Source organism: Nelumbo lutea, chromosome 1, assembly GCF_056320005.1.
Source record: "Nelumbo lutea isolate HS-2025 chromosome 1, American lotus-T2T, whole genome shotgun sequence".
Taxonomy (NCBI): Eukaryota; Viridiplantae; Streptophyta; class Magnoliopsida; order Proteales; family Nelumbonaceae; genus Nelumbo; species Nelumbo lutea.
Genome location: NC_142684.1, coordinates 201,892,344 through 201,919,660, shown reverse-complemented (window position 1 = coordinate 201,919,660; position 27,317 = coordinate 201,892,344). Strand labels below are relative to the sequence as shown.

General features: G+C 37.0%; 2 protein-coding genes across 2 annotated transcripts; both read left to right on the top strand.

Moving 5' to 3' along the window:
• The first annotated feature begins 9,067 nt into the window (after positions 1–9,067).
• Positions 9,068–10,086, top strand: LOC148880404 (cyclin-U2-2-like). The gene is made up of 2 exons (XM_088966972.1): positions 9,068–9,527; positions 9,675–10,086. Exons 1-2 carry the CDS (start codon positions 9,115–9,117, stop codon positions 9,922–9,924), a joined length of 663 nt encoding a protein of 220 aa, XP_088823098.1. The 5' UTR covers positions 9,068–9,114; the 3' UTR covers positions 9,925–10,086.
• A 6,492-nt stretch (positions 10,087–16,578) lies between these two features.
• On the top strand, positions 16,579–17,813 carry LOC148880403 (cyclin-U2-1-like). The gene is made up of 2 exons (XM_088966971.1): positions 16,579–17,171; positions 17,273–17,813. The coding sequence occupies exons 1-2, from the start codon at positions 16,765–16,767 to the stop codon at positions 17,553–17,555; spliced, it is 690 nt and encodes a 229-aa protein (XP_088823097.1). The 5' UTR covers positions 16,579–16,764; the 3' UTR covers positions 17,556–17,813.
• The last annotated feature ends 9,504 nt before the right edge of the window (positions 17,814–27,317 follow it).

The following is a 27,317-nucleotide window of genomic DNA, read 5'->3' as shown; positions in this document are numbered from 1 at the left end:
TTTTAGTTTGCAAAATTTCCCTTCACACCCTTGAGCTACAAACCTAGAAGGTTGAATCATATAAACTTCTTCTACCAGATCCCCATTTAAGAAAGCATTTTTGGTGTACTGTTGGTGGAGCTCCCAATCAAAGTTAACAACCAAGGATAGTATAATCCTGATAGTGTTCATTTTAGCAACTAGGGAAAAGTCTCTACATAGTCAACTCCATACACTTCAGTATAGCCTTTTGCAACTAGCATGGCTTTAAACATTTCAACCGACTCAGCTGCTCTATGCTTTACTATGAATACCCACTTGCGTTCCACTGGCTCCTTACCTTCGGGAAGATTCACCAACTCCTAGGTATTATTTTTTGTGAAAAGCATTAATTTCTTCCTTCATTGCCTTTGTCCATTCAGGTATAGATAAGGCTTCTATAACACTTTTGGGAACAGGGACGGAATCAATGGCAGTCAAAAAGGCACGAAATGCGGGAGTAATGTTTTCATAGGATAAAAACTGAGCAATAGGATGCTTAATAGTACATGATTGAACTCCTTTTCTATAGGCAATTGGGATAACAAGATCATTAATAGGATCATCAATAGCAATAGGTTCAATCATATCGAAAGGAACAAGGGTACTTGGATTTTCCTTCAAGGAGTCAAAAGGTGTTGGACGTATAGTCTCAAGTTGCTCCACAGTCTTTGATTCAGCAGTCCCTTACGGTGTCTCAAGAAGACACGGAATGGAGAGGAGTCAGGAATAGGGGAAGAGGGATTTGAGGAGTTGGAGCTTGCCTCTCCTTCACACTATTCTCCCCCTGAGGAGAGGCTTGAAAGAAGGGTTCTAACTAAAAAAAGGACACATCCATAGATACAAAGTACTTAGAGGTGATTGGATTGAAGCATTTGTAGCCCTTCCGGGAAGAGGGATAACCCACGAAAACACAGAGAACAGATTTGTGATCCAATTTACCCCGGTTAAGTGATAGATCATGAATAAAGCATTTACACCCCAAAACATGTAGAGGAATGGAGAATAAAGGGGATTGAGGGAAGAAAAGTTGATGTGGGGCCTCGTATTGCAGAAGGCGTGATGGCATACGATTAATAACATAAGTTGTAGCCATCCCAATGATCATGTTCAACAGCACCAAACTTTGGCTCTTTTATTTTTCCACTTATATATCCGGCCTTCCCTCTAACTGTAACATAAAGTTTGATGCCCTTGGACTATTCTAGATAGCTCAGGCCATCAAAGGGGGTAATAGACATAGAAAAATTCATATTGTCCATTCCCCCATTCAGGTTTCCTTGCTATGAAGTAATGCCAAAGGTTGTTGAATCCTTAGTGGCCATTTCCACATAGATATTACTGTTGTTTAAAAAAAAAATACTGATATAGAAGATTTTCTTCTTTGAACAATAAGTAGGCTCCAATAATACAGGTTTGACGCTGAAACACTTCAGTTTGCACAAAGGGTTCAGACAGTCTCTACGGCTTCAGAACTATGACATTCACAGTGGTCAAAGTTTACTTATGAATGTAGTAGTACTTACTTGGCTTCCACGACCCACAATACATTGAAAAAAATTCTCAGAAAAGACCAGTTTCAATGCATTTGGATACCACCACAAACTCAAAAAAACTTCTATTGTATTCAATTGCCACCATAGATCCACGTATCAATTTTTAATGCATTCGGCTACCACCACACCCTTCTTGGTACAATGACCAAGAGAGAAGAAAAAAAATGTCTGAAACTTGTACCTAGAAGAAGCACACGATGAACTCTTCAATCAGAATAGTTTTTCTAGAAAAGGAAAGAGAACCAGATTCAAATCTAGAAAAGTTGTGCCCAGATCAGAGCTCTAATACCATGTAGTTTGGTAGATCTAGAAGAGAGAAGAGAGATGAGAGAAGAGAGGGATCTATTCCAAAAGTCTGTAGCTGGTGGCGCCTAAGTTAATATTTATACTTAGGGCGCTAGCTCATAACTAATACACTGAGGAAAAGACAAAAAAAGACCCTTTTGTAGGCTACAAGCCTTTACATACACATTACAACTGAGGCTGTCTTAACCCAAATCCTCCTTTTGACTTTGGAAGGCATGATTTTTTCCATGGTATCGTATGCCTTGCTCCATTCTTGGAATTGTGACACCAGAGGTCTCTTGCTTGTTTATTTAGAGACTTGTGAATTTTGGCTAGAAACAAGATAGTTCGCACTAGGTAAATTGGTAGTGATTGGACCACATATTTTATTAGTGCGGTTCTCCTTGCTTGAGATTAAATTTTGAGCTCCAGAACACTATTTTTGCTTTTACTCTAAGAGATCCTTGTATGAGGTACAATTTTTGTCATTTATCCCAAGCTTGATACCCAAATTTTTTGTTCCTACTAGAGGCTTCTTTATATGTATCAAGTTGGAAAAAAAATTTGATGATGTCCATATACATTCTTATTGAACATGGTGGAGGATCTGTTGTAATTGATTTTTAATTTGCCTCGATAATAACTCAACCTTTTAAAGTTTTCCTTAGAGTATGGATTTGGGAGATATCTACTTTGCAGAATTGGATGATGTCATCAACAAATAATAGATGATGTATTTTTGGTCCATTTTGGGTTAACTTAAATCCTTGTATGTTACTACTAGCTAAGGCTTGATTTAGAAGTTGTGAGAGAAGTTCCATGCCAATGATAAAAAGATATGGAGGTAAGGGATCTCCCTGTCTTAGTGTAGTGATGCACTGGTGGAGAAGGTTACACCACTTGGTAGGAAACTTCATCTTGTGAAGTGTTTGCATAATGAATTTCCATCCCATCCTATCAAAGGCCTTGAACAGATCCAGCTTAATGACTATTAGCTTTTTCCTTTCTTTTGGTCATTCATATGATGACTGATTTCTTTGACATCAGAACATTGTCCGAAATGTGTTTATTCTTTAAGAAACCAAATTGGAAAGGAGATATTCTCTTGTAGGATGGGTTGCATTCTCTACACTAGCCACTTTGATATGATCTTGTATAATACATTGCAAAGGCTGATAGGTCAATAAACGGAGGTGTCACTAGAGAGTTATTTTTTGGTATGAACATTAAGTTAGTGTTGTTAATTGATGTGGGAAGTTCGGTGTAAAGAAATCCATGAGTATTTCCCATATGTCTTATCCTATGGTTAACCAATGGAATTGGTAAAAAAGGTTGTGAACGTATTTGGGCTTGGGGGTTTGTGGGGGTTCATATGCTTTATTACCATTTAAAGCTCTTCAAGAGTTGGTGACATCAGAGAGTTTATGTGTGCCTCTTATAACTAAGGAAGATTGAGAGTTGTCATGGCTGCTGGATTAAAATGTTCTGTCTCACCCCTTATTTTCCAGATTGATTGTTGAAACTCTTGAGACTATTTTTTTTTATCTGAAGTCTAGTCCTCATGGAATCTTTAATCCACAATGTAATTTTTGAGATTTTTTTTTTGTTTTACCACATGATGAAAATATTTCTTGTTTTTGTCTCCCTCTTGTGGCTAGAGTTCTTTAGATTTGAGCCTTAGAAGTTGCTCTTCCTTTTGAAGTTAGTAATGGTGTTGTTTTTGAAGGTTTCTTAGTTCCAAATTATCGGGGCTTGAATTACTACTCATATGTAGTTAGGGGTGCAAATGGATCAGATCATGATCCAATCCAATCCGAGATTCGATCCTATTTGGTCAATTTTGGATCATCCCTGTTCGGATCTTTGGATTGGATTGAATAATAAGATTCGATTAGAAATCGGATCAGATTTGGATCACCCCTATTTGATCTGAAAAGATATATATATATATATATATATATATATATATATATATATATATATATGTTATTTATTTATTTATAAACATATTTTTTATATTATATTTTTAAATATTTGTTATATTATTTATTTATCTAAAAAACATGTATATATGATGAAAATAATTAAAAGGTACTTGTATGTTTTGTTTTTACTTTATTTAAATTAGTATATTTTATTTTTTTAATAATTTATTAATTTTTAAAGAAAACAAATCGGATTGGATCATATCCGAAGACTCGACTTACCGATAGGATTCGAATTCAAATCAAATACTATTAGATTCGATCAAATCCAACATGAAAAATATTGGATTGGATTTGAATATACCCTAATTCGAATCCAATTCGATCCATTTGCATCCCTATCTGTAGTGATGTAGTCTTTTATGACAATAAATGAAGATGATCTTGAATGAAGCCAAAACTGCTCCTGTTCCATTTTTTGTGCAGATATTTACAATTTTTAAGCTTTGTGATGACTCTTTCACAAGGATTTCTGTGGACGAGTAAGTTCCAAGCCTCCATAAATATATTTTAATTTAATGGGTCCATGGTCCGAAGAAATGATTGGTAGATTGTATAGGGCTGAATGTGGGAATGTCTATAGCTAATTATTAGTGGTCGGAACACGGTCCAATCTTTCTAGAACTCTGGCTTTACTAGACTGACCATTTGCCCATGTTAAAGGGGGTCCAACATAAATTGGATCAAAGAGCTAGAATTGGTTTACAAATTTTTACATTGTTTTGAATAATCTGGGAGTGGCATTGTGGTAGGTCCTTTGGTCTTGGGGTTGTTTTGGGCCTCACCCGACTTACTTAGTGGGTAGTTAGAAAAAAATAATTAAAGTTTATAAATAAAAAAATAATATAAAATATACAAATTAGAATGGTAGAAGACAAATATTCATAAAATAAAAGTTTAAGCAATAAATTATAACTTTTAAGTATTAAATAAAATAATAACTAATCAACTAACAATTATAAATACTTCATATTTTATGTTTCAAAATGAAAAGTTCTGAAGTTATTCAAATGACCAATTTATAAGAAAGGAAACAACTTAATTGATTTGATCTATACCAAAAAAATAATAATGAAAAGAAAATAAAACCATTATTAAATAAGAGAAAAGATAACAAATGCATAAAATTTATTATTTTGCATTAAATGACTAAATAATAATTGATTCTTGAAACTTACACCTTTTACACTTCAAACTATGCCTCATGGCTTGAGGCTTAAGGCTTACATCTCATTTTGACAAAAAAAAGTTATGGGACTTAGCCTTGAGGCAAAATCTATGCATCTTATCTCAACACATATGCTTCACACCTTGAGACTTGAGTCTTTTAAAACAATAATTCTCACAGCACATTGCAGCCGTAAATGGGGAACATCTTCCCTGAATGGCAAAATACATGTACAAGAGATATTCCCATCCATGAGTGGATGTGTTTAGTGTGAGGAATGCTCTCTGAGGAGCAAATCCGGTGCTCCATCTTTGTGGACCATTAAGATAATCTCCCAATTAAATTACATGTCAGAGGGCCATTGTCATAGTTAAAATTTCCTTTTAATATTCTAAGTGGGCTTGAATTTAATATTACTATGGCTTGATGCCCTAATGGGTCTTGGGCTTTAGTTATCTGCATTTACGCCTCAGGCCCTCTTCACCTGCCAAAATTTCATGCCTATGGAAAAATATATTTGCACTACAAGTGGTTGCCGGCTTGCCGCTATTGAATTATTGAACAATCTATGTTTGTTTCATGTCTGTGACCAAGCACAAAATAAACCCCATTTCTTTGTTTTCAGATTGTGTTTACCATTGGATCCAGGTTATTCTGATTTTAATTTGTCTAAGACTATGTTCTAAGGTCCATGAGGTCCTCAGGATGATGGCGGACAAGACTATGTAATGGCCCACCAGACTTGGGCTAGGCCAAAGTTTAATTCTAGAGGATGAACTAAAAGCCCATCTCTAGGACATTTATGATTTATGTTTTCCGAATCAACCTCAGCTCGTCAAATCAAACCCGATTTTACCATCTTTCTTCAGAGTTGAGCTGACTGAGAAATGATCCTCGGTTGAGGTATATTCTTGTAAATTATGTGTAAGGTTCCATAAATAGCGTGCAAATCAGTTGGATTTAAGTCAATTTCTTGTCAACCCTAGACCAATTCGAGTTGATAAACTTGACCCTATGTCAGGCCAAGTTGGGTTGGCTTAGGATTTTCCCAGCGTAAATAGTTTTATTTTTGGGTTTGGAGTTTTGATCAAGGCCAGACTTCGCTCCAACACCTTGGATCCTAATCTAGCCTAAATTAGATCTTATCTACCATCCACGGACTTGCCATCACCTGTCAACAAAACAACATCTAACACCCTACCAATTTGACCTGACACCGTACATCTTACTATAAAATTGGGGGCCACCATAAAAGTGGAACCGCCATATATGAGATGCGTGGTGTCAGATGTTGTTGATAGTGTTTCAAGGTATTTTGTTGGCAGGTCCGGACTCCGATCCTTGAGTTGATAATACAGAGTTCAAACAGCCCCCGCAAGATTGTCCCCCACAAGTCCCAGAATACATTCCCACCGTGTATTGGGAACATCTCCTGATGATGACATCATCATTTCTGAGGTTATAGTAGGAAGATGTTCCCAATATACGACAGGAATGTGCTGTGGGACATTGTGGGGGGCTGATTTGGTCTCGATAATACAAGCAGTATATGGAATACAATATACTATTAGTGTGAGACACGTTAAACACGCTTATGCCTCCATGTATTATACATGCATATAGGCTGTACATTGTATACTTTAACCATAATTAGGGGTGTCAATGGACTGGTTTTGGATTGGATCCATCCAAACCAAAATCAATTTGGACGGATTGGAGGGACCAAAAAGACAGATTGAATTGGACCAGTCTAGACTTAATGGTCCAAAGTATTTATTGGATTGGATTGAGCCTGGTCCATCCATAATGAATTTATATATTGGATTGAGCCTGGTCCATCCATAATGAATTTGTATATTGGATTGAGCCAACCCAATCCAAATTTGAACAGATTGGATGGTCCAAACATTGAATTGACTGGACCAAAATGGTCCAAAATATTCATTGGATTGGATTGGACCTGGTCCATTTGTAATAGACTCACATTGGACTGGATTGGATTGGACCAAATCCAGTCCAATTGACACCCCTACGGCCATAATTGGTTGGGCAAAAGTTAGCAAAAGCCCATTCTAAACAATTTTAGTCCAAGATGTGGCCCAGGTCAAATTTTATTGCTGATTAAGGCAAAGATTCTGATTTTAAGGTAACTATTTTACCCTTAAAATTTTTATTATGTATCATCAATACCCATCCAGTCCAAAATCAATTTGGATGGATTGGATGGACCAACAAGACATACTGGATTGGAATAAACCAGTCCAAAATATTTATTAGATTGGATTGGGTTGAATTAAGCGAATATCTGATCCATTAATATGAGATAAGAATATAGGTGTCAATGGACCGGGTTTGGATTGAAACCAATTTAAATCAGAACGAATTTGAACAGATTGGACAGTCCAGACATTGATTTGGACTGATCCAAAATATTCATTGGATTGGATTGGACCTGGTCCATTTATAATGGACTCACATTGGGCTGGATCAGATTGGACCAAATCCAGTCCAATTGACACCCCTAAATACCCGTAGATTTAAGGGGATTTTGGAATTGTAATCTTTTCAGCCATTCTTCCCCTAACTCATTTATATGGAACAATAGAAAGAACATTTCCAGTTTTTCTCATGTTTCCTTTGTGCTGATAAAAACCCTAGGAACAAAATAGCTGTTCAGAAGGCTGTAAAACCACTATTAACACTCCGCACCAATCATAAAATACATGGCCCCAACCATTCAACCTCTCAGTGTGGGCGCTATGTATTTCATCACGCTAGTGATGAAGTATGATTGGTTACACAGCTTCAGTTAATCCGAATTCTGTTTTCCACACGTGTACTGACTTTAGGGTGATTTTGATTCCATCAAGGAAATGACGAATGGGAGATCCTTGTTCCTTGTACATATATATGTTCACTGTAAACTGTTCATGGGCTGGACCCGGGCTTACCTTTTGCCAGAATATAAAAAGGCCCGACCCGAAGCTCAAGCCCAAACAGTGTGAAGCCGAGCCCGAAGCCCAGCCATGAACAGGTCTTGACTGCGTACTGTGTACTGTGTAGTATAGAGGTGTCTATTTTTATTTTCAAAGATGACAATTTGGGCCTGGGGGCCCAAAAATTTGGCAAACTGTTTAAGACTCGTGGTACTAAACCATGATCTTTAATACAATGCTATCCCACTATAAAATGGGATACAGATAGGATGGATGATCCTCTTCGGTTAGAATAAATATAGACCTTTACCTTATACATAACGAATTATATATGAGGCCCCCTTGCATTGTCAGACATTTTAGTCCCATAGCCAAGAAAACCATTAGATTGTAATCTTTCACTTAAGAAACAATGCCAATAACACATGACATCGGAAGAGATTTGATCAATCAAAATCTTCATGAATTTTGATGAATATCCACCTGATTGATTATTACTTTTTAAGTCGAATAATTAATTATAAAATATTCTGGCATCATAATCGGACTCTAAAAAATAATACTTCAATATAGAGTCAACTTTTTCTTTTTTAAACTTGTAATGGAATCAAAGGGTTTAAACAAAGGAAGACTGCCATGCAGTTAGACGGACTCTCCATCGCTGTCCTCTAAGATATGGTTATGGATTATTGGGCCTTGTGGGCCACTGATTTTAGTGGTTTGATGGGTTTTGTGGGCCAAGTGAAATTGGGGTAAGGTCACCACACACCACACCGGGTTGATGGATCACTTTCTTAATACTTTGATAGTTAATAGTTAATAGTTAATACCGACCTTTCCTTCCGCACTGTCGGTGATTTCTTTCAGAAAATAAAATATTTGAGGGGGACAACATCTTACATTATCAAACTTTATCCTTCTTTCCAACCACTTTCCCAGTGTCCAAACACCCTCCCATCTCCCATTTTTTTATAGACATCACAACTAAGAGGCAATGGGACCGAGTGGTCCGTCTTCGACAATAAATCTAATGAAGGGAAAAAAAAAAAAAAAAACCAACTCTGAACTCTCTCCATATCGTATAAATCCTTGTTAGTTTCCATAGGCTTCAGCATCTGAGCCAAAGAAAGGCATTTATTCTCTCTTCCCTTGTAGTTGCAGCGAAAATGGTCTCATCTTCAATTCCAATTACCCCAAGAAAATTCCGATCTGATCTCTACTCCTCATACCAAGAAGATTCAAATATCCCATTAGTGATCTATGTTGTTGCTTCTCTCCTTGAGAGAAGTATAGCTAAGAACGAGAGGATTGCAACAAAATGTAGCCGGGCACTATCAATGGATTCCAGAAGTCTTGCTGCGTTCGAATTCGATTGCTATCAGGTGCCAAACATGGAAATTCAATCCTTTCTTGAGAGAATTTTTCGTTACACTCGTGTTGGGCCCCCGGTGTACGTGGTCGCATATGTGTACATTGATCGGCTGAGCCAAATCCACCCCGAATTTCGAATTACCTCCACTAATGTTCATAGGCTTCTCATTACCACCATTATGGTGGCCTCCAAATTTGTGGAAGACATGTGAGCTCTCTTCCTCCTTCCTCACTTTGTTCATTCCTTTCTTTATGCTATATCAATTGATTTAGATTTTAGAATTTCCTTGACTGGTCTAGCTAATTAATTAATTCTCCGCTGGGATTAACAAATTGCGGCACGCCACGTACACAGGAATTACAGTAATTCGTACTTTGCAAAGGTCGGGGGATTGACGACGAACCAGATGAACAAGTTAGAGGTTGATTTTCTGTTCCTCGTGGGGTTTAAATTGCACGTAAATGTAAGCGTGTTCAAGAGCTACTGTTGTCATCTGGAGAGGGAAGTAAGCGTAGGAGGAGGCTACCAAATAGAAAGCACACTCAAGTCCCTGTGGACCGAAGCCGAAGAGATCAAATCAATCTCAAGCAAGGGAAGAAAATGATTTCAATCAGCTCACCCCCGTTTTAGTATTAAGACGCGCACTTTTAGTGTACAGAGAATGGTATAGAGGACGTCACTTTGTTAATCATTTTGTGTTGTTCCATTCTGTGTTATTTATCTGGTTTTGATTTTACTTGAATACTAATAACCCCTTCTCCCAAAATCGAATCCGTATCAATACTATAGCGAATTAACTAACTGAATCACCATTCGTTTGGCATTTGAGAAAAGGCTGAAAGTTTGTTAAAACTTAAAAGGGTCTCAATCAATCAGATGATTTGAAAGGAAAAATATTCAGCCCACATGGGAATATTATTATTCAATAGGCTGCCATGTAATTTATATAAAATAAATAAAAGCATGACAGTTTATATGACGTAATTAAATGCATAACAATCAATCAGCAAATGGTCACACTTACTGTATAGAATTTATAAATTAGCACACGCTACCTTTGTATTGTATTGCATGCTACACTCCACGGGTGGGGCAGAGTAGGGTGCACGTGAGTTCTATCAAACAAACCGGAGAGAGCTTGTACCTACTTTTGATATTGTACGACCTTTTATTTGGAGGATTGCCAAGTGACAGCCGGTGTGAATTTAATATAAATATCAATTAGTATGCATAGATATTAATCTATATATAATCTAAAAGTAAAAAACTGTAGGCATTTGTCAAATGGAATCTTTTTTTCATATAATTTAAATGAAATCTTATAATTTATATAAAAAAAAATCATAACTTGTCGTTTCTTCTTTTTCTCTTTCATATTTGATATTAAACATATAATTATTTACAATTGTGCCATTATTAACGATTTACAAAGATGCCACTGAATTTCTACAATTTTCATATTTGTTAAAAATTATTTGTATCTCTCATTTTATTTACAATCAGGCTGTGTTGGGTCGTGCTTCCTTCCCATGGGATGCTTTAGGAGGTCAGCCCGATACAACCCTCGGCTCGAGCCTACGTAGGCTTGTGTCGTGTTGCGGGTCAGTTTGGTTTGCATGCCAAGTCAGGCCACAAACTGGACTAATCCATGTTTTTAAAAAAAAATTGAAAAAAAATAATGAAGATTTTAATATAAATTAAAATAAACAGACAAAAAAATTAAAAAAGATTATAAAAGTTTATTCTATATGAATTTTGATGTGTACAATTTTTTATGTATGCAATGATAAAATAAGATTATATATATTATTATCCATAACTTTTTATTTATTTTAAATAGAATAATATAATAAATATATTATTAGCCATAAATTTTTATTTATTTTAATATAACAATATAATAAAATTATATGCAATGATTATTTACTTATTATTTTGTTTAATTAAATTAAATATATTATTATCCATAACTTTTTATTTACTTTAATATATTAATATAATAAAGTTATACGCAATGATTATTTACTTATTATTTTGTTTAATTAAATTAAATGCATTATTATCCATAACTTTTTATTTATTTTAAATAGATCTTTTCTTCAATAAACTTTTAACTAAAAAATTTACCTTTCGCAAAATTTTTCCTATATAATAACAGGTCTTGATGTTTAGAACATATAACACATAAAAAGTGGCAAATCATTATGGTGTATATATTTATATTCTCGATGCAAAAAAAGGGTAAATAGGTAGGTACCCTGTATTTTTGGGTTAATGATAAATAATAGCTATCCTAATTTTCAAATGTAAAATTTGAATATTTTTAAGCAAGGTTTTTAAAACTGGACCAGACAAGGAACTGTTATGGGTCTGGTTCCTAGGTCGAACGGTCTAACCATTAGAACTACAATTTTAAAAGTAAGAAAAACCAAACTTGAGAATGAAACCCCTTTCTCTTTTTTGTTGATTGATCTATGTTTCTTGTAATTCAGGCTTGAGAATGAAATTTGAAAAGAAAAATAAGAATTTCAAGACAAACCAAGGTTTTTATTTCTAGGAATTCAAGGTACTCAAATGTCACATTTGAAAGTTCATCGTACCTGTTTGTCACTATCCCAAAGTATAGGATGCTCAAGTGTCACATTTCAAAATAGTCTAATAAAATTGAAATGGGATAGTTTTGGGATTTTGAAATGTTTAAAATTTCACATGATGAGAATAACGGATAGAGTACTAATGACTGGATTGGAGTGTCTATTTTGGGAGTTAAGGATACTCATATGTTGCATTTGAAAATTTAGGGTATCCATCTACTAATACCCCAAAGTACAAAGTACTTATTGTAATTTACCCAAAAATATAACATACCAAAAAGATTATAAAAAGATGCAAAAGGTGATGTAGCCTGCCTTACCTCAAGACCCAAACTTACAAAGCTCTTCCTCACCAACTCAATTATATTGATGGATGCTCTTTTATTTTTCTTTATTAATCGCTTTTTTCATTTTATATTTTAATAGTAGATTCACCAGAGGATTTAACACCAACTCAATTATATCAATGGATTCTCTTTTATTTTTCTTAATTGCTTTATTGATTTAATATTTTAATACTAGATGCATCACAGGATTTAACAGACAAAACAAGAAAAAGAAACAATCTCTAGCTAAGAAGAGTGTTGAGTGACGATGACTAGCCTCCGGTCAAGTCATGGGCAAACTTTATAGTATTTCAATTCACATCTCCCCTCCCCAACACTCACCATTAGTCCTCCAGTGTTAGTCCTTGTAACTTGTTGCAGAAGTTTAGGGTGGGCCGGAATATTCTCTTTTTTCTTTTGGAATGGTGGTGGTGGCCCGGTGGGTGGAGGGAATATAGTATGGTTGGAGAGGGGGAAAGTTCCGCCCAAGAACAGTTTCTGTCAACTCAATTGTCTAATATTTGAACTGGTCATGCATCTCCACTGAATGATGAAGAGGAGTGATTAAAGTGTCGATTTTTCTCTCTTTTTCATAAATCAATTCTTTTTAGGATATGATTGGTTTGAAGGAAAAAGGTAGGGAATATACGTATAGGTTTCCCTATCTTTCTCTTCCTTTCCCTATTTTTTCCTTCAAACCAAGCACAGCTTTAAAGTGTTACCATTTGAGTGAAAAGGGTGAGGGAAACAACTTGGATGTATGATCCCACAAACACTATTGGTATTGGATCCCATTATAAGCATGGACCCAACATTTCTTTGTAGCTTCTTCTCCTTTTTGATACTGTGAAATCTGTATACATTTGGCCCTTCATTTCTTACACCCAAGCATGTCTTATACCCCATGAAACCAAAACATAATTAGTAGTTGTAGCTGGTTTGATCATTACTAAACCCCATGAAATGGCCATAACAATCCCAACAAGTGTACTAACAAATCAGAGGAGAGAAATAATGGCATCTGTTGTTATTCCCTAATTAGAGCTTGCGGAGGGCCATGTTTGATGCTTTTAAGGAGACATTTCTACAAGAATTTGATCTTCCCCTACTATTATTATTACAACTCGTATTTTAAATTTATCAATTAGCACTTGATTTAATGGAATTTGACTAAACATATAATAATTAATGCATAGTATTTGAATGCATGCACTAAAAAAAGACACTAATTTGAAACCATTTCTCAAGGGGATGTTTGGATTCGTAGCCTAAAAGAAAGTGGTGCCACGCCGGATCCATATAGACACTGATTCATGCATCAGTGATTCGTAGCCTAAAAGACACTGATTCATGCATCAGTGAACCGTTTCCCCCCAGCAGTTGACTGAAAAGAATCTTACCGAATATCATAATATTACTCACTGCCTACATGGCAAAGTGTTTTCTTGTGAAAAACAGGTATTAAAAACATAGACATTTTTTTCTTGAAAATCAGTCTCACGCTTCCAAACATAATGCAAATTAAAAAGAAAAGGTAAAAAGCATGAAAAGGGAACAAAGGTTCCAAAGAATGAAAATCTGCTTTAGCATATTGAACTGATCAATTAGTTGGGATTTATTTTATTTCTTCTCATCCATATATACCAAGCTGCCAGGGCCTCGCGACCCAAAGGCATGATGAACCTAACCCTTAATTTTTGTTAATTTCATAGTGATCGACTTGACTACTCCCCTACCACCTAGAAGATTCCTTACATATATATATATATATATATATAAATAAGTATATGGACTTTCCTACGAATCTTCTTATTCATCCAGATAACCCACAGTGCACGTGTCTTCCGTAGGGGACAAGCCTTGCATCCGTACCTACTTCTATCATTAATATACGATAACGAGCTTGTTCTGTTGTTCTTTGTGTAATAGTAGCCTAGTAGGGTTACTTCAACCACGATCGATATTGTCCCGAAAAATTAAATAGAGTAAATCTTTATGCTTTTATCAAGGATTTTAAAATCGGACGGACAGGGAACCGTTTTGGGAATCGGTTTCCAGGTCGAATGGTTCAAAACGTCTGGTTTAAATGGATGTTCTGATCTAACTTAAAAAATAAAAAAAATAGTTAAAAATCATTATTCAGGTTGATGGTTTGACCATTTAAGTCAATAGGTCATTGATCAAATCAATGGTTTTGGGTAGGGTTGTTCATAGGTCGGGTTGGGTCGGTTTACTATAGTTTTTCCAACCGACCCGACCTGGTCGGGTTACCTGACATAGAAACTGAAACCAACCCAGTGTTAAGCAAAATTGACCTGGTCGGTTTGAGTTGGGTTGGGTCGGTTTGGGTCGGTTTCGGTTCTAAGTTCATCCCTGTGATAAAATCTTGTTAATTTTAAAAACAATCATAAATTGAACATAATTTCAACCATTTCCTATGATAAAATTTAAATGAAAAGTTAATCACAAAAGTTGTTCATTAATCACTATTAATTAATCCAAAGTTTCTTGCAACCATTCAAAAACTAGGTGGCCTAATGAGCTTTAGAACTTTATGTTTGAACTAAGAACTAAGTCAGTTTGGTTCGGGTCGATTTTGGTTTTCTTGTGTGAAAACCGAAACCAACCTGAATCATCGGTTTAGGAATTTGCACAACCCGAAACCGACCCGTGCTGATGAAAACCCAGCCAATTCGGGTTGGGTCGGTCCAGGTTGGTCAGTTTGATCGGGTTAGGCCTTCTTATGAACAGTCCTAATTTTGGGCCCAAAAGTGGTTTTAAGGTGAAATGAAATTGATTACCTAAATGATATCCAACCATCCGGTCTGATCTGGTTTTCAAAACCATGGTTTCTAATTTCTATAGCAAATGCAATGAAAACGTTCCTCTTACCATTCTATCTTTCCATGTGTATCTTCCAAAATTTACAATAGAAGCTTCGAACCAACTATTGCGAGATTGGCTTCAGTGCTCACAAGACCGTATTCACACTGTTGATATAGCTTTACATTGGGAATATTTGACATTAATTCCGAACTGTCATCTATCCGTGGAGGAGCTAGGATTTCACAGGTGAATTGAACGGTAAAAACTCCAAAATATGCACATGTACAACTGTAATATGACAAAAGTACCTTCAAACATTATATATATGCCTTTTTTATGATTAACTTGTAAGAATTTTTTAAAATCAATTAATTTTATAGATGATAAAAGATATTTTGAGAAGAGAAAACAAGAAAGTGAGCAAATTTACTGTCAAATTCAGTCTTTTATCACTTCAGATCTAATAAGCCTGACTATAATAACATCTGGGTGTGTTTTATTATCAGATTGGAACTGGTCTAACTTGCCTGGATCAACCTATTAAATTGCTGATTTTGGCAGCAGAGTATGACAATGAAAAGGGTGGGAGAGAGGATGACAATGAAAGGTTCATTATAAAATGTTCCTATAGTATGTATGATATCTGCCTATCATCTTTCTATACAACTACATTTTTTATGAAATATGGTTGTACTTATGCATATATGTCTTTGTAAATTTGGTACATAAAAATCCCAGTTAATTAAACCCATCAAACCCAACCCTAAGGTTGAGACTTGAGAACCTTGGGCTGAAGACCGGGTTGGGTTAGGACCAAGATTGAGGTTTTGGCACATTGGGTTGGGCTAGGGCTCCTAACTCCTAAGCCAACCCGGCCCAACCTTAATCAGGCCACCTTCACTATCCCCACTCCAAATTTGCCCAACAACTTAAATAATAATAACTGACTCCTCTTCCCCCTTCTGAAAAAGGGTTAAAATTGACCACACGAATCATGGACATCCTGGAACTGGAGGAAGCCCCCTCCCCATTCTCTCTCACATCAATACACTGAACAAATATTATTGGGCTTGACCGGCGGTGCCAGGATGTTGGACTAAGTTGTGACTCATAGCCTAACATGGTGCATGCAAATGCCAGCTTGGTCTAAGCTGCGCCCCTGGTTTCTGTAAAATGGTAATCCGTTAAACCAACTTATCGGATAACTGGATAGAAGAGTTTAGAGTGAGAGGAGTTTCACTTCAGTTACAGAGGTAGAAGTAGAACCTATGAGTCTCCGTGGAAAGATCAAAGACTAATGGACCTCGGATCCCAAACCTTTAATTTATTCTTTCCCCATACAACTGACATCGAATGCAGCAAGTCGGCGACATTAAAAATAATTTAAGAAAGGACAGAGGAAGCTTGTTTTTTTCCCTACTTTGTTTCCTTTCTCTCCAAAACCAGGCGACAATACGCTATATTTTGATGCCATTGCTTGCTTCCAACCTCTTTCCGAATCCCTGAAGACTGTCCCTCCTACCCTTCATTTCTTTATTTTCACATCGTCACACCTCTCTCTACCCGCTCATTTCTTCCTGTATAAATCCTTCTCATTGCAACTAACCAACTCTACTCCTCTACCCACTCAGTTCTTCACTTCTTCTGTAAGCCCTTTTTTCACGGGTAGGTATCTCCCCTAATCTCTCTCTCTCTCTAATGGGTTCGTCCGCCACCCCGATTTCTCCAGCAAGGCTTCGTTCTGATCTGTATTCGTTCTCATATCAAGACGAATCAAACAGCCCCTTGGTGATTTCAGTTCTTGCCTCCCTCATCGAGAGAAGCATGGCTAGAAATGAAAGAACTTCGAGAAGAAGTAGTTGGATGCTGCCCAAAGATCCCCGAATTCGGGAGTTCTATTGTTATCAGGTACCAGACATGACCATTCAGTCGTTTCTCGAGAGAATCTTCCGTTATACGCGCGTTGGACCGCCGGTTTATGTCGTCGCCTATGCCTACATTGACCGCCTCTGCCAAATGCATCCTGAGTTTCGGATTACATCCAGCAATGTCTATAGGCTTCTAGTTACTACCATCATGGTCGCCTCTAAATTTGTGGAGGACATGTGAGCGATGACCTTCTCTTTAATTTGTTTCCTCTGGTTCTTCTCAATCTTGCTCAACTTTGCTGGTTCACTAACCCATTAATTGTTCATCTTCGGTGCAGGAATTATAGGAACTCTTACTTCGCAAAGGTTGGTGGGCTAACAACCAAAGAGCTCAACAGACTAGAGGTTGATTTTCTGTTCTTGATGTGTTTCAAATTGCATGTAAACGTAAGTGTGTTCGAGAGCTACTGCTGTCATCTGGAGAGAGAAGTAAGCATAGGGGGAGGATACCACATTGAGAGGACTCTAAGGTTCATGTGTGCTGGTGAAATCAACTCCAAGCACAGAGATGAACATGATTTCAATAAGCTTGCACGCATCGTCGGATGTGGTTCACATTAGAATGTTGCTTCTCTTCATACATTGATTTTTTGCTTTCTATGTTATTGCTGGTAGGAAGGTTTTGTACATAGAATTATTAGTGTCTAAGGATTTTCATTCTAAGTCCAAAATAATGCTCATGTGGTTCACATTAGAACGCGCGTATTATTTTGTACAAGATGTATCAAAGGGAATTATAGGGGTGCATCAGTTTATCTCCTATCATGAGAAAAAAAATAAAGATTATAATAAAAAGGGAAGACTACTTATTAAATGGAAGAGAAACAGAAAGTAAAGGAATCAATGAAATGATTAGAGGCCAAATAGCCCACGCGAGGGGGCAGCTTCTGTCTCCAGACTCCAAATGGAGGTGAGATACTCATTAGTTGACAATTTATATGAGCTATCTTTTTAGGTAAAAGTACAGTATGTAGCCTCTCATTCTCATTCATTTCAGTTGAAGCTGCCATGACTCAAGAACGTCACCTAACTGTTTTGGAGCTTAATTAATTCAAAGGCAACCGGCTCCAGTATCCCACCAAGACGACGCTTACGCAAAATTAGGAGTGGGTTCTGCTCAGTGGACCCCATGTAATAAAGTCAAGGTATTCGTCGAGGAGACCGGATCTATTCTTCTACAGAGGGTGTTGATCCAAAGATGCTACCAATGCACGGTGGATGTACAGCGAGGATCGAACGCGCGACCTCACTACCACTATGCTACCGAAGCAATGCATTGTAATAAATTAATAAAAATCACAGGATAAATTGTCGAAACCACTAAACTTCAAAGTGAACACCACCAATTTCCTGCGGAAGCAATCCAAAATACTCGTACAATCATTTTTTTCTTTTACAAATTTTCTAGCTAAATCAAATTCTTCTAGTACTTTTTTTCTAAATTGATTTATTTTTCAAATTAACCCTTTATATTAATTACTCAAAGAAAAAGCTCCTAATTTAAATTCTCCATTTTTTTCTGTTTTTTGTAAATTTTATATTATTACTTTTTGGAAAACATACAAAAACTATGATGGGTTCAACGACTTACAAAAATATTTTAGAGGAAATAATTACAATAGGTTCAACTATGATGCCAGAACTTACGATCAATCAATCAATCAGCATAATAATAATAATAACAAATCAGATGAATTTTCATCAAATTCATTAGGGGTTGTGATTGATCATAAACTTCCGAGTATCATGTCTTTCTCGCGTCATAATTTTTCTTAATTATAATTACAAAAAAAAATTCAGCAACCATCCTCTTGGTGCAGTGCCAACCTCCCCCCGCAAAACTTAGAAATTAAAAAAGTATATCAAGCTGAAATTGGCCCAATCCAAGTCGCAGCAATTAATTACAAAATCAAACATGAGATGAGCGAGGGGGAACCAACTGGTAAAAGTCAACGGATTTTATTCCATGATCTTGATCCTCTCAACACACGTACACGAGTGAGAAAATTCCTGGAAACGACTGCACCTGTTTATTATCCGTTTCATAACCAATCTATTCTAGGGTTTGCTTCTTTTTCCTTTTCCAAGAGAATGGCATCATCAGATTGGATAACCCAAGATGAGGTTCAATCTCGCCCTTTCCTTCATGGATCCAAGCGTCCTTCCAAACAAAGGAGACTCTTGGACACTTGGGGCTGTGTTTGGTTTGAAAGAAACGATAGGAAAATAAAGGAAAATTGTAGAGAGGACATGCATGTTTCCTATTTTTTTCTGTTAAACTAAATATAGCCTTAAACGGCCAAAATGAACTTCCAAAATGGTTTCTATCAAAACCAGAGTTTGCACAGATTACACAAAAACCAGATGAGACCACTCTCTCAGTAGAAAGAACAGCAAGAAAATGGAGCTACAACCTACAACAACGAAATCAAACAGGCATCAAACAAACCAAGTGGATGTTTGGCATCAATGCTGTTTCTTGAGAAAACGGTGTCATGTAGGTGCTACATTAAAGAAAACAATGCTTCAAACAATATCCTATTATTTGGTACCGTTTTTCTAATAAAACAGTACTCTAAATCACACCTTGGGAAACTGTTTTTTGAGAAAACAGTACACTACTGCCAGCGGTGCAATGATGTGGCATCATCTTCGACGTTAGATAATAAATACCATGTTGAAAATATTGCTGCTAGTACTGATACCAAACAAAACCGCTACAGGCAACCAAACAGAACATATTTAAACACTAAAACAACTCACCCGCCAAAAGACAAACAACACTAAACAGAGTAAATCTACTCTTAAAAACAGAAAAACAGAGAAATGCAGCTGATTAACAAGAAGATATGAGGTCAACTGAATCCTCTTGAAGTGTGCTGGCATATCTAAGTGGTAATGAAATGGCGACAATGAAGATATTGTTAGTAAGTCTTCAGGTAGGTTCGGCCGTCCCAGTCCACGCGGCCCACACAAAAACAAGGCTTGTGCAACCCAAGATTTAATTAGTGGGCTTTAGAGGGCCCTTTCAAGCCTACTTTTGATCTTAAACCCATAATATAGATAATATAGGCTCGACTCGGTCTGGTTCCAACTTCCTAAACTATATATAGTTGCTTATTTGATAGTGAACGAATTATCAATGGTTACTTATAATTAGGGGTGGCAACGAGCTGTTCGAGCTCGATTCAGCTCGGTTTCAATTGAATTTGAGCTCGAGTTCGAATCCAATTCATTGGCTCGATTATGAAATGAGCCAAGCTCAAGGCTATTAGAATTCAACTCGTGAGGCTCATGAATATATATAATAAGGATATTATAATTCTTATTTTTTTAAATATCAAATAAAAAATATTTTTATATAATTTTTTATTTTATAAAATATTTTTCTCAAAACCAAGTTTACACCGAATCGAACTCGAGCTTACGAATTTTTAACTTGAACCAAACTCGAACTCAAACTCAAACCTCATACTATTCGGCTCGACTCGACTTGAATCCACCCCTACTTATATATAATGCCATTTCCAAGAAATTGCATTTCCGACAATACGAATACACTTCAAGAATGCAAACATGACAGTATTTAAAAGTTTGGAAGAAAAAACAAAACTTCACATCATATTTGATTTAAAAGCTTGGGCTGTTCATATTTCATTGGGGTCACATGTGATCTTGGTGGCAGAAAATCTTGAGGATAATTATTTATATAACCTAGCTCTATATTTAAGAAATTACTTAAAGGTACCCTATAATTTTAATATACCTTCTAACTCTAACAGATTAAATGTAAAGGGTAAAAGTGTCCTCAACAGTTCCTTAAATTTTCAAAACATGCTATTATTGCCACCCATGATTGTTATTTTCTTCCTTCTATCTTCTACAAGCACATTTTTATGAACACTCGTCGTTATATAACATCCTACTTTGCACTACTTTCGCAGTTGCGCTACAAATTTAATTTGGGAATCGGATTTCGACACTCTCAATAACCACAGCTGGGCTATGAACAACATTATCGGACATTTCTTTCATCATTTTGAGGTGAAAACCAATTTTCACCTCAATTCTTTGATCATTATCGGACAAAACCAACGGATATTTGCTATGGATTGAAAAAGGGAGATTTAATCCTAGCTCTCCATTTGGGCGGCAAATCAAATGGTGTAAAATTTGTCTGAAATGCGCATTTTGTCCTTGATTACTATAAATAAGGGTGGTCCATAGCCTTATAAATTATCCCATTCATTCTTGTTTATTCTCTTGTATGAGAGTGGGTGTTTGGATATCGGGTACGGGTTTTCCAAGAAGGGAGTAAGGGTGTGTGTTGAGAGATTGTAATGAGGTTCTAATGTAATTTTTCTTGTTCTTATAGTGAAGAAGAAGTTTCGATCTGTTGCCCATGGCTGTAGACAATTTGGCCGAACCACGTTAAATTCGGTGCTCTCTCTGTCTCTCTTCTCTTCTCTTTCTTTTTCTTTGGCTTTTACTATTTCTGTTTCCTTTCCTTTATGCACATATAAATTATCCGTTGTGCCAATCCCAACAATTGGTATCAGAGCTTCATGGTTTTGACCTGGGATTCTGCTAAAATTTGTATTTGTTGTTTCGTAGTGCAATCTATAAGCTGAAGATGCATATTGTGCTCGTGAAAGAAGATTGTACAATTGCCTTGAAAGAAAAGGATGAGAAGCTTGCTGACATGAAGGCTGAAGAGTTTGAGAAGAACCAAATAACAATGGTAGATATTCTTTTTGCTTTAGAAGATTTGGTCTTATTCAATGTGTTTAATGAATCAACTATGAAGGTTTTATGGGACAAGTTGTAGAATCTTTATGAAGGGGAATCGATGTCCAATAAAATCCTCATCTAGAGACAACTTTACAACCCAAGAATGAAGGACAAAAACTCTTTGCAAAAATACCTGAATGAGTTCAACACTTTGGTAAGCAAATTAGCAGTTGTTGAGGTACGTATTGACAATGAATAAAATGTTGTTCTTTTGCTTTTCTCCATGCCTGATTCTTGGGATAGTTTGATAATGAATTTAAGCAACACAAGATTTGTCCTTAAAATCTATTGTTTCTATGTTGCTTACGGAAGAATCTCGTAGAAAAGTTGGTGAGAGTTCTTCTAGCGATGCAATGATGGTACGGGGTAGATTTAGTGAAAGAAACAACTTTAGCAAAAATCAGATGAAATCAAAGTCAACTTTAGCAACTCAAGTGTTAGAATTGCGACAAGAAGGGTAACATTCGGAAAGATTGCAGACAATCCAAAGAAATCAAATCCAACCCAACTTTGATTGAGAACCAAAGATTTCTCAAGGAAACATCGGAAAAGGAAGTGATTCATCAAAAGATGGTTAGATGTTGCTTGTTGATTCATGTGAAAGCTTAAGACATAACTAGATATTGGATTCCGATGCCAACTTCCATATGATGCCATATAGATATTGGTTCTACATATACCAATCATGCAATGGTGCGACTGTTTACATAAGTGACAACAACGCATATAAAATAGTGGGAGTTGGAGATGTCAAAATTACCATGTTTGACGGCATCACTCGTATAGTCTCTGGTGTATGACATGTTATAGAACTATAAAAGAGCCTCCTGTTGTTAGGAAAATTTGATGAAAGTGGCTACAAATTTTCTATAAAGAAAGGCTTACTAAAGATCAATAAAGGAGCTATGGTGGTTGCAAAAGGTAAGTTACAAGGGAAGCTATACCACTTGATCGAAGATACCCTGATCAACGATGTCATCGTTGCAAATGTTTTGACCAATTCAGTCATGACTTGGCATAGATGTTTGGGTCATGTGAGCAAACATGGATTAAAAGTACTTAATAATCGAAATATGCTTCTTGATTTAAATTTCTATGAAGATTGCCTATTTGGGAAACACCATAAAGCTAGCTTTCCAAAATCTAAAGCTAGAAGTAGATAAGTATTAGACCTAATACACTCTAATACTTGGGAAGCTACTGTAAAATATCTTGGAAGTTCATTCTATTTCACCTCATTTATTGATTATTTCTCTAGAAAAGTGTTGGTGTATATGCTCCAAAAGAAGAGCGATACCTTTTCCCATTTCAAAAAGTTCAAAGCTTTAATAGAAAATCAGAAAGGAAAACTGATTAAATGTTGAGAACCAATAATGGGAAGGAGTATACCTCAAAAGAATTTGAAGATTTTTGCAATGAGCATGGCATTGCAAGATAGTACACGGTTCCTTGAACTCCATAACAAAATGGAGTTGTTGAACGAATGAACCGTACGCTTATGGATCAAGCAAGAAGCACGTTGAGTGCACCTAGGTTGGAAAAGGGCTTTTGGGCAGAAGTAACATATACGACATTTTACCTAGTAAACTACTCTCCCATTATGATACTTGATTGTAAAATAACAAAAGAGGTATGGTCAGGAAACCTTGTTGATTATTCTTCCCTTTGTACTTTTGGTTGTGATGCTTATGTACGGATTCCTAAGGAGCAAAGGACCAAGCTAATCATAAGGTCCAAAAAGTGTATTTTTCTTGGTTATGCAAAAGGAACAAAGGAAGACAGATTGTGGGATCCTACTACCCACAAGATAGTTATTAGTCAAGATATTGTCTTCAATAAAGATTCAATGCAGAAAGAAAGTATGCAATCAAGACTAGAGACAACAGAGAATATTGAAGTGGAATCTTTTCAAAAGATTCAAGAGTAACAAGCTAATGAGGCTGTTGCTGAAATTGATGAAACTCTTAAGAGTGAGACTCATGAAGATCAAAGTTGATCAAGGAGAGCTATAAGACCTCATGTTTGGCTTCTGGATTATATAACATCTTATGCTTGCATTATAGAAAAGCATGAGCCCTGTTCATATCAAGAAGCTTGTAAAAGTCTAGATGCTCGTCATTGGAAAATGGCAATGGATAGTCAAATTGCCTAAAAGTTGGAAGGCCATTGGTTGTAGTTGGGTATACAAGCTCAGAAAGGAAACTAGTGGGAATATAAAAAAATACAAAGCCCGACTAGTTGTAAAAGGATATGCTCAAAAATCAGGTATCGACTTCAACGAAATATTCTCTCTTGTTTTTGATTAAATACTATTTGTAATGTATTAAGTATGGTTGTAGTACTTGACTTAGAGCTGGAGCAATTAGATGTCAAAACTACATTTTTGCATGGTAATATTGAAGAAGAAATCAATATGACTCAACCTGAAGACTTTGTCAAAAATGACAAGAATGATCTGGTTTCGGTTGATTAAATCACTTTATGGTCTAAAAAAGTCACCAAGGTGTTGGATGAAGAGGTTGTTTGAAGAGTTCAACATCATACAAAAAGTGGTGACAATTCACTATGATAGTCAAAGCGCATTACACTTATCACGAAATCCATTATTCCATGCACAGACTAAGCACATTGATGTACACTATCGCTTTGTGAAGTAATTGATGATGGGCAGATCTTATTAAAGAACATCCATGCCAATGATAGTATTGTAGATATGTTGACAAAACCTATGATGAAAGAGAAGTTTATCTAGTGTAGAACTTCTCTTGGGCATGAAGTCACTTGACAAGATGACAATTAGTAGCTATTCTCAAGAGTGTTTTTCGCACTATAAAGATAAATGTTTTCAAGTGGGAGAATGTTAAGGTGGTGTCAGTCCTCACTAACAGGCCCACCAAATACAAAAAGTTTTATCCATGGGATGGCCCACCAGATAGAAGAGGTTGAGGTGAAAACCATTTCTCATTCCTTGTTTTGACAAAACCAATAGTTATTTACTATGGATTGAAAAAAGGGAGATTTAATCCTAACTCTCCATTTGGGCGGAAAATCAAAGGGTGAAAATTTTTTTCTTTTGAAATGCCCACTCCCTCTTGATTACTATAAATAAGGGTGGTCCATAGCCTTGTAACTTATCCCATTCATTCTTGTTTATTTTCTTGCATGGGAGTGGGTGTTTGGGTATCGGGTCTGAGTTTTCCAAGAAGAGTGTAAAGCTATGTGTTGAGTGATTGTAGTGAGGTTCCAATGTAATTTCTCTTGAATCTATAGTGAAGAAAAAGCTCTGAACAGCTGCTCGTGAATGTAGGCAATTTAGTTGAACCATGTTAAATCCGGTGCTCTTTCTCTCTCTTTCTCTCATTTCATGCATGCAGCGTAGCTATGGTTTTATGGCCCGTGGCTTAAATGTAAGTTATTGAGATGGTTTTTAAACTAATCGTTGCAATACCTACTCAAATTTGATTAGGAAAATATGAAGTTGTGGCAAATTAATTGTGCGGGTTCTAAAACTTTTGGTTGCTTAGGAAAAATAAAGAGAAAATGAAATTACCCGCGCATTCCTTCTCCCATGTCTCTCTCTCTCTCTCTCTCTCTCTCTCTCTCTTTCAGCTTTCGTATTCCCTCTTTTGTCTTCCATTCTCTCTATCTCTGTCTTCCCTCTTCTCTGTCTCTCTTTCTTGCTCTTTCAAGTTTAATCTTTCTCGTCATCATCACTCGTCTGGGTTGTTGGTTCCAAGCATGCGATGGTACCCTTTCTACTTGGTCTAGTGTCAGGCTTGACAGTAGGCCTTTGCAACTGGTTTTCTTCTTCTTCTTCTTCTTGTACTCATCAGACACTTCATCTTCGTTGTTGCCCTTCTCGAAATCGTCTTCATCGTTGATGGTTGATGGGGAGTTGTCATGGGGGTTTAGGGGTTCAAGCAGCGACGAACAATAATCGGCGATGGTGTCGACTGCGACTCCACCACCATGGGCAAGTCTTTCATTAGGACAGTGACAAATGTGGACCGATGAACTCGGTGTACAGATTGAAGATTGAGCCCCTCCAATGCAGAGTTGAACAGAAGTTGGTTTCTCTGCTTATTTAGGCTTGTTTATTTGATGGGTCATCTTCTATTTGTTTTTGTTATTATTTATTGTGCTATTTATCAATGCTAGATTTTAATTCCTTTTGTTAGGTGTATAAAGGTTTGTGATGAAGGAAGATTTGGCCCGACCTCTCTATTATGAGACACGTGGCAGAAACGACAGCTCGGCAAAAGGGGCCAAGCCTAGGCGGGAACAAGGGGACACACTTCGCCGAACTGACCCACCTTGTAACAGCTCGGGATAGACTTCGCCGAACTGCCACCTTGTATCAGCTCGGGATAGACTTCGCCGAACTGCCACCTTGTAACAGCTCGGGATAGACTTCGCCGAACTGCCACCTTGTAACAGCTCGGGATAGACTTCGCCGAACTGACCCACCTTGTAGCGGCTCGGGATACACTTCGCCGAACTGACCCACCTTGTAACAGCTCGGGATACACTTCGCCGAACTGACCCACCTTGTAACAGTTCGGGATACCTCCGAGCTCAAGACCGCCTCGCTCAGCACTTCGCATCATCTTCTGGGCACCAAAGCCAAACAAGTCGTACCATGCCTGACACTAGGGAAGTCTGTGCCCGAGGGCGCCACGCCTGACTGACTTGGGATCTGACGTTTGGCAGCAGCACTCTAAACGGCCACTGACGCCGCCATCTCCAGTTAGACGGTTAGGCAGTGACGGTTCTGTCTCAACAGAAAGGACGACGGTCGAGTTGACAAGCGCAAGGGTAATCATACCCGATCTGACAAGGGCCTCGGGACGAGTACACGAAGTGACTATAAGAGCCCCCTGCCCCCCGACAACGGAGGTATGCAAACTTTGCGCTATATAGTATTACCTTGCTTTTGAAGGATTCTAATTTGAACTTCGGAGCCTCTACACCGGGTTCCCCCCCGGAGCTTTCCCATCTCCTCCGTTTCAGGTTCCCTACTACCCCGTTCGGAACAAGGTAGTGGACAACTAAGACCAACCGGATCGCGCTCCATCAGTTTGGATTTTATTAGGGAAAGTCTTTCATTTGGTGTACAAAGGTTTGGATTTTAATTCCTTTGTAGTACAATGCCAAAGAAAGCTCTATAAGACTTGCTTATGAACCTTAGCCTCGACCAAGAGAAATTGCTTCTCTTGCAGGAGAAACCAGTGTCAAAGCTGCATGTGCAACAAACCATATAGGTTATTTCTCATTTCTTTCCCTTTGTTTTCCTCCGTTTTCCTTGCTCATTTTGGCTTTCATCCCATGTCGTTGGATGCTTGTTTGTTTCACTTCATTTTTCTTAACACCCACTATTGTTTATGGAAGCCAGTTGTTGTGGATTCAAAAGGATTTGTGCATACGTAAGCATTTGTTTCATTTCTTTAATCCTTTTTCCTTCATGTTGCATGCTCAAATGGGGATTTGTGGCTATGGAAGGTTAAAATCTCAGCAATTGTTACTTCTTGTTTG